Source organism: Paroedura picta, chromosome 12, assembly GCF_049243985.1.
Source record: "Paroedura picta isolate Pp20150507F chromosome 12, Ppicta_v3.0, whole genome shotgun sequence".
Classification (NCBI taxonomy): domain Eukaryota; kingdom Metazoa; phylum Chordata; class Lepidosauria; order Squamata; family Gekkonidae; genus Paroedura; species Paroedura picta.
This window is the reverse complement of record NC_135380.1, coordinates 42,540,884-42,556,011: the sequence shown is the minus strand read 5'-3', so window position 1 is coordinate 42,556,011 and position 15,128 is coordinate 42,540,884. Positions and strand designations below refer to the sequence as shown.

Sequence of the window (15,128 nt, the reverse complement as noted above, 5' to 3'; positions counted from 1 at the left end):
TCACTTAATGTTTTTATATTATAGATTTTCTATGCTGTTCAAAAGGGAGTGATTGATTTGAAAGAGCTGAAGAGTGAATATTGAAGAACAATTTATTGATTTATAACTGTTTTGTCACTATATTCCTTGATATCATAATTTGGATTGTCCTATGACACACAGGAACAAGCCACTGAGGAAGAGCGTGGGCTTAGAAAATGGGGGTTAACATCTGGATCCCATTCTGGCTTGACCTTGAGACATGGAAGATCAATAAAACAACAATAATTAGAGACAATTGAGTTTGAAGTTTTTATTTTGGCACTGCTTCAGGTCAGTTTTTCTCTCTTTTTTTATATTTTGTGGACCAACCTTCATTTCTTTAGAGATAGACCAAAGTACTGGCCCTCTCCCCCACCCCTGGCAGCCTTCCAGCAGCGGCTTCTTTGCACCGGCCGTAGCTGGAGAGAGACAAGCACAGAGGGAAGCTGAAGAGGAGGAGGGGGCAGGAGAAAATGGTGATGGCACCTGGTCCCCAGTGCTGGATCCACCGCTGAGCCCTCCATCCTTTAGCTGCATCAGTAACTTGCAGGCCCCGGCTAGTGATGTGGAAACAATGGAGGCCCCAAGTGCATTTGGGACACAACCGGTCCGCTGGCTTCTACCTGGGGTGGGCTGAAGTTCCAGCAGTGGGGAAAAAAAAGCAGAGGCAGACAATTGCCCCAAAGGCCTCTCTTGCTGCAGCTCACACCATGCAGCCTGTCCTGCATAGAACGTCTGCCAGGCTTAAGGAGTTCCAAAGCAATCAAGGAAGAGGAGCTATCTGCCTCCCCCCCCCCCCAATCCTGGCGGCATCCTTTGAAACAGCAGAAGCTTTAGTGGGTCGGCACAGTCCTCCCTGGTGGTGCCAGAGGTGCTCACTTCTGCCTCACACTGTCCTGAGCTCCTCTGGAGGCCTTCCCACCCACCGCATGATGCTGCTGCTGCTGCTGCTTCCGTTCCACAAAGACTTAACCCAGTTCTTTCAAGCAACTCAAATTCTGAGCTGAGAACAAAGCTGAGAACAAATTGGCCCCATTTCCAATGCAGCTTGTTTGCCGATAACATGGGGATGCCGCAGTTGGTTTGAGGCTTCTCACGAATTTTCTGCAAGCATGGCATGAGGGGGAAGGCTGTCCCCGCCATGTTCCTCTGAAGTGTTCCTTCTCTGTTGTCAAGACTAGAGAGCAACAAGAGCTTTATCCTCCGTGAATGCTCCTAAGGACATCACTGCAAGGGATCTCTCTCTCTCTCTCAGCACTGGTCTTTCTTCCTCCAGAGATCAGGCTGGGCTGCAGAGAAAAGTTCAGTAGAAGGCCCTGATCCGTGCTCCTGCTAATCCTGTTGTTTCTATCAGGAGCAGAGGAAGAGAAAGATGCAGCCAAGATACAGACCCCCATACCCTTTTTGTCTATGAGGAGGTGGCACAGAGAAGATGTACTCCTGGGTGCACATTTGGGAGGCAGTGGGGCTCCTCCATCCAGTGGGGGGCACCCCACATGCAAGCTCTGCCCTTGCCTCTGGGCTGACTCCTTAGCTGGAGCTGGGCCTCTGCTGCAGCTCCAGCTGCTCCTCCTCCTCCTCCTCCTCGTCTTCCTCGGGCTGCCCTTCTCCCTCCTCCTCCTCCTCCTGGGCGGAGGCCAGGTCCACCCTTTGCTCATCCATGCGCTTGGCTTGCATGCGTTGGATGAGGCTGAAGAAGTCCTCGTCTGGCATCGTGGGGCCATGGGGGCTGGGTGGAGCACACCGCTGGTCATCAATGCGGGAGGACTGCAGAGGAGGAAACAAACTCACCTTCAGAAAGGGGGAGGGGAAGGTGGCAAACGGGGCAGAGATTATGGCTGTTGGGTCCCTACAGAGCACACTTCCTGATAAACTGACTTGCACCTGGGGTGAAGAAGGGCAGTGTCCCAGAGGGGTGGGTGGAGGGGTGGGGAATGCAAACGCCTCAGGACAGTAATTTCTCGGCCGCTGCAGAGAGCCATGACTGCTGCCTGGCCTGGCCTGACCCCCATCCAACACATCTGTCCATCCAACAATCTTACTTGACATGGCCCCATCCATCCATTGGCACTTAAATCCAGAAAGTGGAGCCAGCCAGTACCAGAAAAAAGCCCCAGGTGGGAAGAAAGATCTGGAATTGAAAGACTTTCTATATTGGGGGGTTAAAATCTTCCATAATGATAGCAGGGGCATCTGTAGCTTGCAGCAACCCCTAGGAAACCTGTTACCATGCACAGGGCAGAGGGGAGGGGAGAATGGAAAGCAGAAGGCATGGGGAGATAAACGTAGGTTGGTGGGTAGGAAGAAGAAGAGATGTTTTTTTGTACCCCGCTTTTCCCTACCCGAAGGAGTCTCAAAGTTGCCCACAATCACCTTCCCTTCCTCTCCCCACAACAGGCACCCTGTGAAGTAGGAGGGGCTGAGAGAGCGCTGAGAGAATTGTGACTGACCCAAAGTCAACCAGGTAGCTGCATGTGGAGGAGCGGGGAATCAAACCCAGTTCTCCAGATTAGAAGTTGCCGCTCTTAACCATAAAACATGCTGGCTCTCAGGAGCAGAAAAAGGGGAGAACAGTAATTGTAACTATACAGTTTGTAACTATACAGATTTTCAACGCAGTAAAACTATATTACACTTATTTGTTGCACCCAAAGCAAATCAGCAGAGACCAGCATAAGATTTACCTTTGACAAAAGAGCAGGAAGCTGGTATTGCTCAAGTGTCTTGCAGGAATGGACAGGCATAACTACACCCCGTATATTTTTGATAGCCCGATGCCAAAGACAAGCCCTAGGGCAGGGGTGGCTAAGCTGTGCTCTCCAAAGGTCTATGCTGGCAGAGGCTCATGGGAATTAGAGCCAGTTTGGCCACCCCTGCCCTATGGATGGCTGTCTGCTGCTGCTCCTGGCCAGGTCCTCCGGCTACTTCTTGCCAGAGATGGAGTTCTGGGGAGGCTGGAACTTTGCTTTTATCTGGCAGTGCTGTTGTCCCCTTCTGCATTTGCCATAACGTCTCAACATAAAAGACTAATACGAAAATGCCAAGACTCCTGAAACCCACCCAGGGCCAAACTGCACGTTAGCCCTGCTGTGTGATCGCTAGGACGACTTGCGGAAAGCAGCCAGCAGAATGCAGTTCAGGCGACAGCAGGGGCTTTCCTTGGGCTATGACTGTGGGGGAGGGGATTCCCCATGATGTTTTCTGGCCCCAACAGGCACTGTACAGCAGCAGTCGGCAACCTTCTGGCTGCCGCGGCCCGCTGCTGCGCTGCAAGGGGAGAGGGCTGCCCGGGGCACTGCGCAGGTGTGGCAGCCCCAGCGCAAACGCGCATGCGTGGATTTGCCGTGTGTGCGTGTTTGCGCCCCACCAGACGCAAACGCGCATGCGTGGCAGTCCGCATGTGCACGTTTGCGCCGCTGGCATGCCGGCGGCCGCGGCTCTCCCTCCTGGCCCCTCCAGGCCGCCAGCCAATCTGCTGATTTTGGCGGCCGATTAGCTTGTGGCCCGGCAAGCTTCTCTTCCCCCCCTCCCAAAGCAAGAAGCTTGCCGGGTCGCAAGCTAATCGTCCACTTCGGCGGCCGATTTGCTCGTGGCCTGGCGAGCTTCTCGCTGCTGGGGGAGACGGGAAGAGGGAGCCGTGGCCCGGCGCCGAGGCCTTTGTGGGCCAGCGCCAGGCCGCGGCCTGGGGGTTGGGGACCACTGCTGTAGAGTATTATTTGCGCCATCGGGGGCAGCACATGACCCCAATGTCTGCACAAAGGACCCCCTGGCAGGGCAAGTGACACCCTCCTGACACTGTTCTGTGTATCCTCTGACCCCCACGGCATTTCTAAATCGAATTCCCACCCCTGGCCTCCTGCGGCAAGCCAGTGTTGCGATCAAGTGGCAGGTCCGACAAGTCCCTTGGCCCCTGCCCCCCCCTCTCCCACCAGCAGACCTGACATTTGATGAGAATGTTGAAGAACTCGTCTCCAGGCTCCTGGGCATCCCCTTCCATGCGGAGGTGGCCCATGTTGTTGTGAGTGATGCGCAGGCCAGGCAGGCTCCCCACGCTGGCACGTTGGTCGTCCAGGCGCCGGCTCTGGGAGCTGGCAATGAGGTCGAAGAGCTCCTCAGTCTGTGGAGAAGCCATGGAGGAGGACTGAGCTGGGGATTGGAGAAGAGCAAGAGACACAGTTAAGATCCAGGAAGAGAGTTATTTACCAGGAAACAATTTTAAAATGCAGCTTTTGTGACGCTCAGAAGAAGGGAGGGAGGGCTGGTCACTTGGCAAGTTAGCGTTGAATGTGATAAAATGACAATTCACTCTAGGTATCTGCAAGAATTTCCCACTGTGCAATGTGAATACTGGATCTTCATAGAATCCTGGAGTTGGAAGGGACCCTACAGGCCATCTAGTCCAACCCCCTGCTCAAGGCAGGATCAGCCTAAAGTATCCATGAAAAGTTATCTGTTGAGTCGCTGCCCTGTACCCATGTATACCTTCAGCTGAGGGGGCCTGCTTTTCCCAGGGGGACTCTTCTAGCCTCCATTCCCTACTCCTCCGTTCCTTCCACCGTCCAAGGTCACACCTTGAATCATAGAATCATAGAGTTGGAAGGGGCCATACAGGCCAACCCCCTGCTCAATGCAGGATCAGCCCAAAGCATCTTAAAGCAATTTTTTATGGTTGGCACTGTTTAATATTGAAAGGAATGCAAAGACATTTGAAGAAGGGTTTCACATAGTAGTTTTGTTAAAGCAGCCTTTCCATGGATGGGCCTCGTCATGCACAAATCCCATGGAAGGGGGGCTGGGGGCTCAAAGCAAGACACCCTAAACTGATTCCTTCAAAGTCAGAGGTCCTTTGGCTGGGGAAGAAGGGACCAGATCAGGAAGCACACCTTCCCAGGCTGAATGGGGTGCTGGGAGCCTGGAAGTAATATTTGATCCCTCCTTAAGGAGAGAGCCAGTTTGGTGTAGTGGTTAGGAGTGCGGACTTCTAATTTGGCATGCCAGGTTCGATTCTGCGCTCCCCCACATGCAACCAGCTGGGTGACCTTGTGCTTACCACGGCACTGATAAAACTGTTCTGACCGAGCAGTGATATCAGGGCTCTCTCAGCCTCACCCAGGAATGAGAAGGCGACTGTAAGCCGCTTTGAGCCTCCTTCAGGTAGGGAAAAGCGGTATATAAGAACCAACTCTTCTTCTTCTTCTAATGATGGAAGCTCAGATCACAAAGGTAGCTCAGCTGGCATTTTTCCGTCTTTGCCAAGCGAGGCTACTAGTGCCCTATCTGGTCCTGGAACATTTGGCTCTTCTATGAGGAGATGGCTCGCATCTCACAAGGGTGGGTGCTTATGCTTCCAGCCATTACAACATCTGCGGGCTTCTTTTGCACCCTCTCTCAGGACTGTGGCCGATCAGGGGCTGAGCTTGGAAAGCAGCAGATGCCAAGCCCCCAGGGGGTACTGTGGAAAGACTCCACGGGAAGCAGAAGAATTTGCTAAAGCATTTTCAACACACAAGGCCTTCAATGGTCTATTCCCCTGGCATCCCTCACCCTTCTCTCCCTCCAAAGCTGACAAAGACGCTGGGACAGAAATGGAAGAAAGCAAAGCCCAGAAAGGTCATGCCTCTGAAACGCGTGTGTTGGGAGTTCCTGCCATGTCTCGTAGGCAGGGTAGTCATAGCGTCCATTAATGCTTGCATGGTTGACCTCGCAGTTTATTCCATAGGCAACAATGGTAAAGGTATCCCCTGTGCAAGCACCGGGTCATGTCTGACCCTTGGGTGACGCCCTCCAGCGTTTTCATGGCAGACTCAATACGGGGTGGTTTGCCAGTGCCTTCCCCAGTCATTACCGTTTACCCCCCAGCAAGCTGGATACTCATTTTACCGCCCTCGGAAGGATGGAAGGCTGAATCAACCTTGAGCCGGCTGCTGGGATTGAACTCCCAGCCTCATGGGCAGAGCTTCAGACTACATGTCTGCTGCCTTACCACTGTGTGCCACAAGAGGCTCATGCAACAATGGTATTATTTCTGCAAATCCTACATTGGGTTTGATCCCTTTCCCTTTGCAGAGTACTGTAAGAAGCAGAGTCATGGGCCAGAAAAAAGCCAAGGACAGCTCAGCACAGTGCTCACATCTTTGCTCTTCCAAGACAGGCAGTGGTGTGGAGGCGGCTTCCCCGGTCTCCTTCTGGCATTCCTCCAGTGTGGAGCGCTGGTCATCCATTCGGTTGCTCTGGAATTTGCTCAGCAGGTCAAAGAAGCACTCCTCTTCTGAAGGGGCCCGCTTGATTTTCTGGAGAAACAAGAAAAAACGTATACTACAATATACACAGCTGGCTTTCCACACTTTGCCTTTAAAACAGACAGCTCCAAGTGTAGACAATGTGGGCGTCAGCTGTTCTGGTCTCCACTCCAAGATGGAAGGTTGAAACTCCCTGCTAGTTTTAGTACTTTGAAAGCAGCTCCTGGGACTCATTACTGCACAAGCCTTTATTGGGGGGATCAGAAGGAGAAAGAATTCTCACTTTCATAAAGGGAAATTCAGGTGGGCAGCCATGTTGGTCTGAAGCAGCAGAACAAACGTTGAGTCCGATGACACCTTTAAGACTACAATGTTTTATTCAAGAGACAAGCTTTTGTGTGCCCCTGGGCTCAAGCTCTGTTCTCATGAAGTGAGAAGAATTTAACAGTGGAAGTATTGAGCAGGTCAACATGTCCAGAGGTATATCCAGGAAGTGGAATGTCCCCTGGGTAATACGTGGTGGGAAAGGTACGAAAGAGATGCTGTGACCCATACCCTGCCCACTGGCTGTGGGGGCCAGATGCACATGCACAAGGCCCACCAGTGGCCCTGGACACCCCCTATCCCTCCCAGATGCCTGCCCCTGCGGACAGAAGATGGTGGAGCACCAGGGCCTGTCTAGATGCTCCAGACCTGAGGCACAGTGCTCCCCTGCTATGGCATAGGATCATGGAATCTCAGCTGAACTCTCATGCTCAGACACATGTATTTCCTCACAAGTATATATTCTCTTAACATAAAGGGCTATTCCTCCCCTGTATGTGTCTGTCCCTTTTAAATAAGTTGCACCCCTCAATCCTATTATTCCAGTTGTATCCGGGGGATTATTTCTTAAGTAGTGGATGGATGGATGCCCGTTTTAGTGACCTAAGAAAGGCATCCCGAAGTCAGTGACTGATTCATGATGGACATCAGGGGCTCACTGATATGATCCTTGCATGATTTCCTTATCATGGACAACAGTAATATTGACACTCTCCTGCAAACTAACAATCAATCCTATGATAAATTCAAAAGTACCCATATCCCTACACTATTTCCTTTCCCTCCCTTTGGCACCCCCATATCCTCTCCTCTTCCTGCTTTTTCCCATCTTGCTGATTCAACTTTATTTACCATCCAAGTGTTCAACTTTTTCTCCTTCCCTCCTCCTGGCAGCCTCTCCCTCTTTCTCTTCTCCTAGCATTCTTTCTCTTACTCCCTCTTCAGCTTAGCCTCATGTCCCCTTTACCTGCTCTTTCCTCTTTCCCATCTTTGCCTTTTTCAATATCCGTCCCCCCTTTGATTGACGGAAATAAAGTCTTGGAAGCCTCAGCAATATTGTTGTGGTTGGCAAGCAACCCTCAAAATGGCCACTGAGCTCTCTCAACACAGACTGGTGATCTCATTGGACATTCCTTTCTTCACGCGACTTACTTTGCTTGTTTTAGTTTTTTTTTTTAAAGCTTAGACCGGGGGTAGTCAAACTGCGGCCCTCCAGTTTGGCAGGGGCTCATGGGAATTGTAGTCCATGGATATCTGGAGGGCCGCAGTTTGACTACGCCTGGCTTAGACAAACAGATATCTCTTTCAGATTTTTTGGCAAACTTGGAGCTTCATGGCACACTGGCAATTTGCACCCAGGTCTCCCAGCTTCTAACATTTTAACCCCCAACCAAGTCGGTTCACTAAACACAGCCTCCCTCTCTGACAAAAGAGCTATCTTGTCTTCATTACTCATCTTCTGGAATGGGGTGGGGAGATGGTGTTATTGTGTCCAGATAAATCAATTTTCATTACATTTAATGCTAAGTTTAATAGAGGTGATTGTACAGGAGTTTTCAAAACATTGCAAATAAACACATTCAGTGCTTGGGTCCCATAGGGCAGGCTATCTTATGAAGAGCTGTGGACAAAATGCCAATGAAGAATGTGATCATCAGGGACCATATAGCATGCTGGAGAGCCACCTTTGGGAGATGGAGCAGCTGAATACTAATACTACTAACAATAGGAAGAAGCCCAGCTGAGGGTTAAGGAGGCTGCAAGAAAGGGCTATGGAAGATGATTGGGCTTCTGCAAGCCGTGCCAAAATCAGCAAGGCTGCTGCTCTTCTACCTCCCAGGGTGCTCTTCAAGCAGTTGCTGAAACTGCTGGGCTCTGTCAGCCCTTGGCCTTACCACACAAATCGCTTGCTGGTTCCAAAAACCACAGCAGCACAGTGCTACTAAAATTATAGCTCTTCACGAAAAAGCCAACCAACCAACCAACCAACCAACCAAATGCCTTTTATAGAGAGCAATCATGATATTTTTACCCAGACCTGAATGATGGATTTCAGGCAAAGCCTCCCTGAGAGAGAAGGAAGTGCTCCTCAGAGAGGTACATGTGCACACATGGGGTGTGCATGTCTGCTACAGTCACACACAATATGTTACTCCCCCATCTCGAATGCACTGTTGAGTCCTGACAAGTGGCAAAGAGAATCTCCCCGCCAGATCCAAATGTGATGGACCATTTTCTTCAAGGCCCTTGGAACAGACCACTGGCTTCTCAAGGGACAACCTGGATGCTGAGGAAATGATCAGCAATTGGAATCTCATTTGAACACCAGAGTCAGTGAACAAGGAGGAAGGGCTTCTTTTGGTGCTTTCCTCCTTTCTCCCCATGAAGGCATGAAAGTGGGCAAGTGCAGCTTTCCCCACCAGGCAGGCTGGGGGTGGAGACGGTCTCCCCTGCTGCATTTCTGCCCAGGTAGCATTTTGAAAAATGTTCCCTTGCCTCAAGGGGTTGTGGCATGTTCAGCCAGTCTTTGCAGGGGTGGTCGTGGGGCAAAGGCACGCTTTGGGGGAGGCAAAGTCACATGCAAATGGGTGCTGTGTCAGGACAGAGCTGGTAACATGATCATAGCTAGATGTGAGTCAGGAAATTTTCAGGGCATCAGCTTTCAAGAGACATAGTTCACTATTGGACTCTTGACAGCTAACACCCAACCTTGTTGGTCTTTCAGGTGCCACTAGACTCAAATCTAAATGTTCCACAGCATAGCAACATGGCTTCCCCCTGTAACAATAGTTGCATCAACCCTGGCAATCAATGGGGTGACAGATGTTGCAGCCAGATTGTCCTCACATCCTGCAATCCTGCAACTATAGTCATAATTAGCATAAGAAACAATAACCAAGCCTACAATCAGAACTTGTTCTGCAAACGTAGTCTTCCATAGTAGGTCTTCCAGCCCCTCTGAAATCTGCCCCATTCCCTGCTTCTGAAGCATGAAACAGCCCCACGGCCATTGGGACAAAGGGACCTCTGCACTGGGAAGACAACACCTCTAACCAAAGGCTTTGTGTGGCAGCATTTCCTGGTGAGGGGAACTTGCTGCCAGCACAGAGATAGTTAATAATCCTTGTTTGGGTAACTGAAGGAAAATAATGCATCTCAAACAAAGCTGCTTCAAGATGTGCATTCAACTTCTATTTAGGGCAGCCTAAAAATTAGCAACCATGGTGGTGCAAAATGACCCCAAACAGCCAGTAAGCATATTGGAAAGGAAATTGAACAGTCTCCTTCCAACAAACCAGAGCAAAGTTTGCTCATGAAACTATGCCCCAAAAGCTAACCCCATTGGTGGATGCGTCAAAATAGCAAGCATTTGTTACATCTATCTAGCACATAAAACTGGGGGGGCTGGGCTGGTTTGAGTGGGGGAAAGCAAGTTAGTCTCTCTATGCTACTCTTTCTGTCCCACGAGCCTTGGGGCTTGCTAAGGGTTTAGCTATCAAATCAAGGAAAAAATCAGGACAAAAATGGACATCTCACAGATGGTGAACAGTTTGGTGCAGTGGTTAGGAGCGCAGACTTCTAATCTGGTGAGTCTTGGGCTCTGCCTATCTGGCTATTGTGATAGTTTGAACATTTCCCACACTGTATTGGTTCTCACGGTGAGGGGTACAGATCAAGGGATTATATGGTACACTTGTTTGCCTGTGCCTCAGCTTCAACAAGGTATTCTCAAGTTCTCTATGATTATATGATTTTAATTTTTGATGATTTCTGAATTTCCTGCATTCTAGGGGGTGACCCTGGAGACCCTTCAAATTCTATTATTCTAACTCTTACCTGTTACCTTTTACAAAGGACCTGTTTGAGCATGTGGAGGCAATTAGAGTTTTTTAGGATTTGCAAACATATAGAAATGTTATTTCAAATTTTGCCAGCTATCTCTCCTCTTCACAGACTTGTTAAATACTAGGGGGAGGGAGATGGAGCTAAGAAATTGGATTGTAAAAAAAAAAAAAAAAAAAGACAATAGTGCCAACTGGCATTGGAAGATTTAAAGAAACTGACCCAGCACTGCAATCTGTGGTACAAGTAGATGCTAGTGACACTGCCATGGGACCAATGTTCCTTCAGGAAAGTGGATAATAAGTTACATCCCTGTGCTTACTGAAATGGAGCAGAATTGGGGGGACTGGGAGAAAGATGCAGCCACCATTAAGTTTGCCCTAACCACATGGTATCATTAGTTGAAGGGGATGGATAAGATATTTAGAAGTGGACTTCCAAGGGTCCCAAATGGGATACATCCTCAATCACTTCTCTGGTGAGGGGGGCTGTCTGACTCAAGGGTCAAGACAAAAAACACTGTTGGTTCCCTTGACCAGCCATTTTCTGCCTTTGGAGTCGAGAACAAAATAGAGGGCAGCTCTCAGCAAACCTCGCAGCCCTGGCTAGTGGCAAGGGACCCACCTGGAGGGACGCAAGATCCGGGACCTCCTCGCAATATTCACGGAGAAGGTACAGAATGCCCTGAACACCTCCCACAGGAACAGGGAGGTGTTCAAAGAGGTGGCCACGCGAATGCAGTCTGAGCCACACCAGAATAGGTCAGGACAAGCATAACTTTACTGCAGTAGATGACAATCTAATGAAAAGATTGATGTCTTCAAAAGGCGGCACGCTTAGACACACTGCTTCTTAACTTTTATGATGCCTATTAAGTTCTGAAAAAAATTACTGTTCTCAACAGACTACATCCCATCTACTCCCTGTATGCCGCCTGCAGCTGTGCCCCACCTACAGCTCCCCCAAGCACCACAGGAGGCCCCGGTAGGTAAGCATTGACAGTAAGCTGGAGGAACTGCAATCTGATTCTTTTCCACAGGAGCATGCTACTTTTAAAACATGGTGTGATCTTTGCCTGTGTATCTTTGCTTCACATTTGGAGTGCAATCTCTACATAGGGTTAAGGGCAACCAATGGGCAGTGCCAAGATGAAGCTTCCAGAGGTCAGCGGTGCTGTTAGTTTATGCACCCACACACACACACACACACACACACACACACACACACTCCCAATGGTGAAATTATTTTGTTTTTTATTTGTAGATGAGGAGAGGTATGGAGAGGATGAGGAGGAACCTGCAGCACAGAGGCCAGTTGAGGTCCCAAGGGTGGACTCTCAGCAGAGCAACGACTGATGCATGAGTGGGGTGGGCAGAAACGCACATCTCACTGCTCACAAAGGCTACTCGAGCAGGGAGAGGAGGATACACAGCAGTGCAGGCTGTGGCAGATTCTATGGTTCGCTTGGAGACAGAGGGGCTGGACAGAATGGAAGCTTTCTCAATTAGGGAAATGGATACTGTTAGGGAAGAGTCACGGCTGGCACGCGAGGCATTCGGTGCCAGCTTGCGGGAGAACAACGCCATCCTTAGAGGGACTGTGGCGGCCAGAAAGGGAAAACTGTGCTCAGCAGACTGCAATGCATCTCCACACCCCACCTGGTCCACAGCCCCCCTCCCCCCCCCCCACTCCTGGAACTAGCTAGGCAACCCAGACCAGACGCCTGGTCAAAAGGAAGAGAATAATAAAGCCTAGGGACATATATTCCCCAAGACAGCAGGTTGCTTTTCCAAGCACACACAGTTTTGTTAAAAACAAAAGATTTCTGTTACTCAAGCAGTCATTGATATGATAATTTCTACTTGGGATGGCAGTTGTGGGTGTAAAGAAAATAGGGGGTCCTCAGCCAGAGGGGTCTTTTGGATAGTGGAAATCTGTGTGGGTGGGTTTGTATCCTTCATTTTTTAAAAAATGAGACTGGAGAGCTCAACAGGTGAATTACTAAATTTTTATTTTAAAACACAACAATGAAATAAAAATTGAACATTGTAAGCACCCTCCCTTCTTTCCTACCCTCAGTGCCCTCCTCCATCCCACCCTTACCCTTATTCACATTCCCTCTCCCTCCTCCTCCTCCCTCCTCCTTTCTGCAGCCATTTCCTCTATCGCCTTCCTCAGCTCCTTCATCTTCCTGTCCAGGCACCGAATCAGACCCCCGCTCTCCTCCTCCAACAGTCCATGTCATCCATGTCACATCTCTCGCACTGTGTAAAAAAGATGACAGATTAGTGCGCTGGAAGCACTGGACTCCTTACCGTTATGTGTGCAAGCCAGGGACCCAAACCGCCGATGACATGTGGGCATTACTTACTAGCATTGATGTTGGTCTCCTGCAAGGATGCCAGCGAGGCCATGATGTCCTCTGGACGTTCCACATGGAGATGTGCTAAAATTTGGTTGGAGAGGTTGGGAGTTAGACCAAGATGGAGCATATAGACCAATTGATGGATCATGCCACACTGTGCCATGTTCCCTTAACACAGTATAATGCAGAAACATACCTCTGGCTGCGCTAGAGGTAGACGGTCCCTCCTCCTCCTGCTCCTCTGTGCCCTCCAGGCATCTGCCCTGGGTGCTGGGGACCAATGGTGGTGGAGCCTGTGTTCCTGCTATTCTTCCTGGAGCCTGTGTTGCTGAGGAGGCAGGAAGCAGCAGGGAAGAGAGGGAAGTGGAGTGAGGGCTCTTTAATCATGTAGCCATCAAAGCAACCTACTGCTACTTACATCATCCCAAGGTCTTGGTGTGCAGCCCACAAGGACCGTGCGTCTAACTAGATGGCTGTTATTACGCGAGGGGAGAAATGAACTTCAAACAATGGCAACACCAGGCATTTCAGGCAACCAAGGACCACATCTATTGTTGACTTGAAGAGAATCATGTTCCTGTTTGACCAGGAACGTTACAAGGGCAAGAACACTTTTGCTTTGAACTAACCTTGTAGATAATTCCACCCACACTTCAACAAATATTTTAAAAGGGAGCCCCTTTAAAACTATAGTTGTAGCACTCACTTCCAGCACCCACAAACTATATTATCTGTGGCTGGAAATCTGCAGCACTAATAGATTGCTTCTTGGGAAATGCTTGTCTAGAAATATCACTTTGGTGCTTTTTTTGGGGGGGGGGGAAACAGCCACTAGGAAACCCACTCCAAATGTACTTGCACAGATGCCTGTGTTGTTCCAACACTGGGTGTCCTGCAGCCTCTCAGATGTCTAGCATCTCAGAGTAGAAGACCTTCTGCCCACTCTCTCAGGGTTCTCTCTCCCCCCCCACAAGCTTCCAGGCTGTTAAAAAAATCAAGCTTCAATCATTTAAACTTGATCCGCACCTTCTACCAGGTGCGGTGGAAGCCCCATTCTGCCACCTTCCTGGCCAGCATCACATAAGCATGCCTGGTGTGGCTATGGCTGCTGGCCATAAGTCTGGGCAGGAATCCCAGAAAGGATTTTGGAATCCCACACCATCTCCAAGAGAGCCTCAATTTCTCCCTGCTGCCAGAAGACTCCCTTTTGTGGTGCAAACATGTTGGAGAATCGCAGTTGTTCAGTAGAGCAATGAATAAAAGCCAAACTTTTTAAAAAATGTATCAAAGTCCTAGTCCAACAGGGTTTGCCAGTTAAAGAGCACAGCTATCCCCGCCACCCACAAGGCATTATAGGGGGGCGAGCTGCAATACAGGCTGTGTTTGAAACCTCCCATTTCAAGCCTGCGGAATGCCCTCCCACATTAAGCAGAGAAAAAATGCAAGACCAGAGAATCTGTACCTTTAAATGAACCGAGCAAACTTTATTTAAACTTTACAGAAAGTACAAAGGAAACCAGTCACCTGCCACCCCGGTAACTGTACAGGAACTTGGCCATTGTGTACCTAACCCTGATCCCCTCATTATAGATTCTCCTCCTAGCCTGGTCCATGATGGTTGGCTCCTCATCAATCACCATTTCTTCTCACTCCTCCAGGGGCACCGTGATTTTGTGCCCCTTCTCCTCACATATATTGTGGAGGATGACACACGTAATGACAAGAGGGGTAACATTGTCCAGGTGTACATGCAGCCAGGCAATCAAACACCTCCATTGTCCCCTTAACCTCCCAAAGGCTTGCTCTACCACTTTTCTGGCACAGGAGTGCCTCAGGTTGTAGTAGATATGCCTATTGGTGCGTGGCCATTTGTAAGGTGTCACGAGCCACCTTCTCAGGGGGTAGGCACCACTGCCTAGGATAAGAACCTGAACTCCCTCAGTGTTCACAGTTGGGTTCCAAGGGACAAAGACCCCAGCATTCATGGCAGCACAGAGGCTGGACACCTTGAAGACAAAGGCATCATGTCTTCTTCCACTCCAGCCAACTTCTGCATCAATGAAGTGCCCACTGTGGTCCAGTTCCCTGAAGGAGCATGGAGCAAAATTCCTTCCTGTTTCCGAACTCTTTGATGCTTCCTTCGGGGGCTCTAATGGGGATGTAGCAAGCATCTACCATGGCAAAGCAATGTGGGAAACCCAGCCTTCCAAACCCATCCATGCTCTGTAGTGAGGAAATAGACAAAGGAAAACAGTGTCAACTTTAAATCACTCAGCAAAGTACTCTGGCCACTGTCCTGGCATGTGCCCAGGTAGGTCGGCACAGAAATGCATACT

At 49.7% G+C, this 15,128-nt stretch overlaps 1 protein-coding gene across 2 annotated transcripts in view; it reads right to left on the bottom strand.

Moving 5' to 3' along the window:
* Positions 1-277: 277 nt before the first annotated feature.
* Positions 278-15,128, bottom strand: part of GPSM1 (G protein signaling modulator 1) — a 54,658-nt gene continuing 39,807 nt past the window's right edge. Inside the window, exons 12-14 of one of the 2 annotated variants that reach the window (XM_077305711.1) lie at positions 6,152-6,311; positions 3,959-4,167; positions 278-1,788 (exon numbers count right to left, since the gene is read on the bottom strand). In XM_077305711.1, coding sequence (XP_077161826.1) covers positions 1,552-1,788; positions 3,959-4,167; positions 6,152-6,311 — 606 coding nt within the window. In that variant the 3' untranslated portion in view covers positions 278-1,551. Of the gene's footprint in view, positions 1,789-3,958; positions 4,168-6,151; positions 6,312-14,723; positions 15,016-15,128 lie in introns of those variants that run through there. The other variant, XM_077305712.1, reaches the window with a different exon arrangement.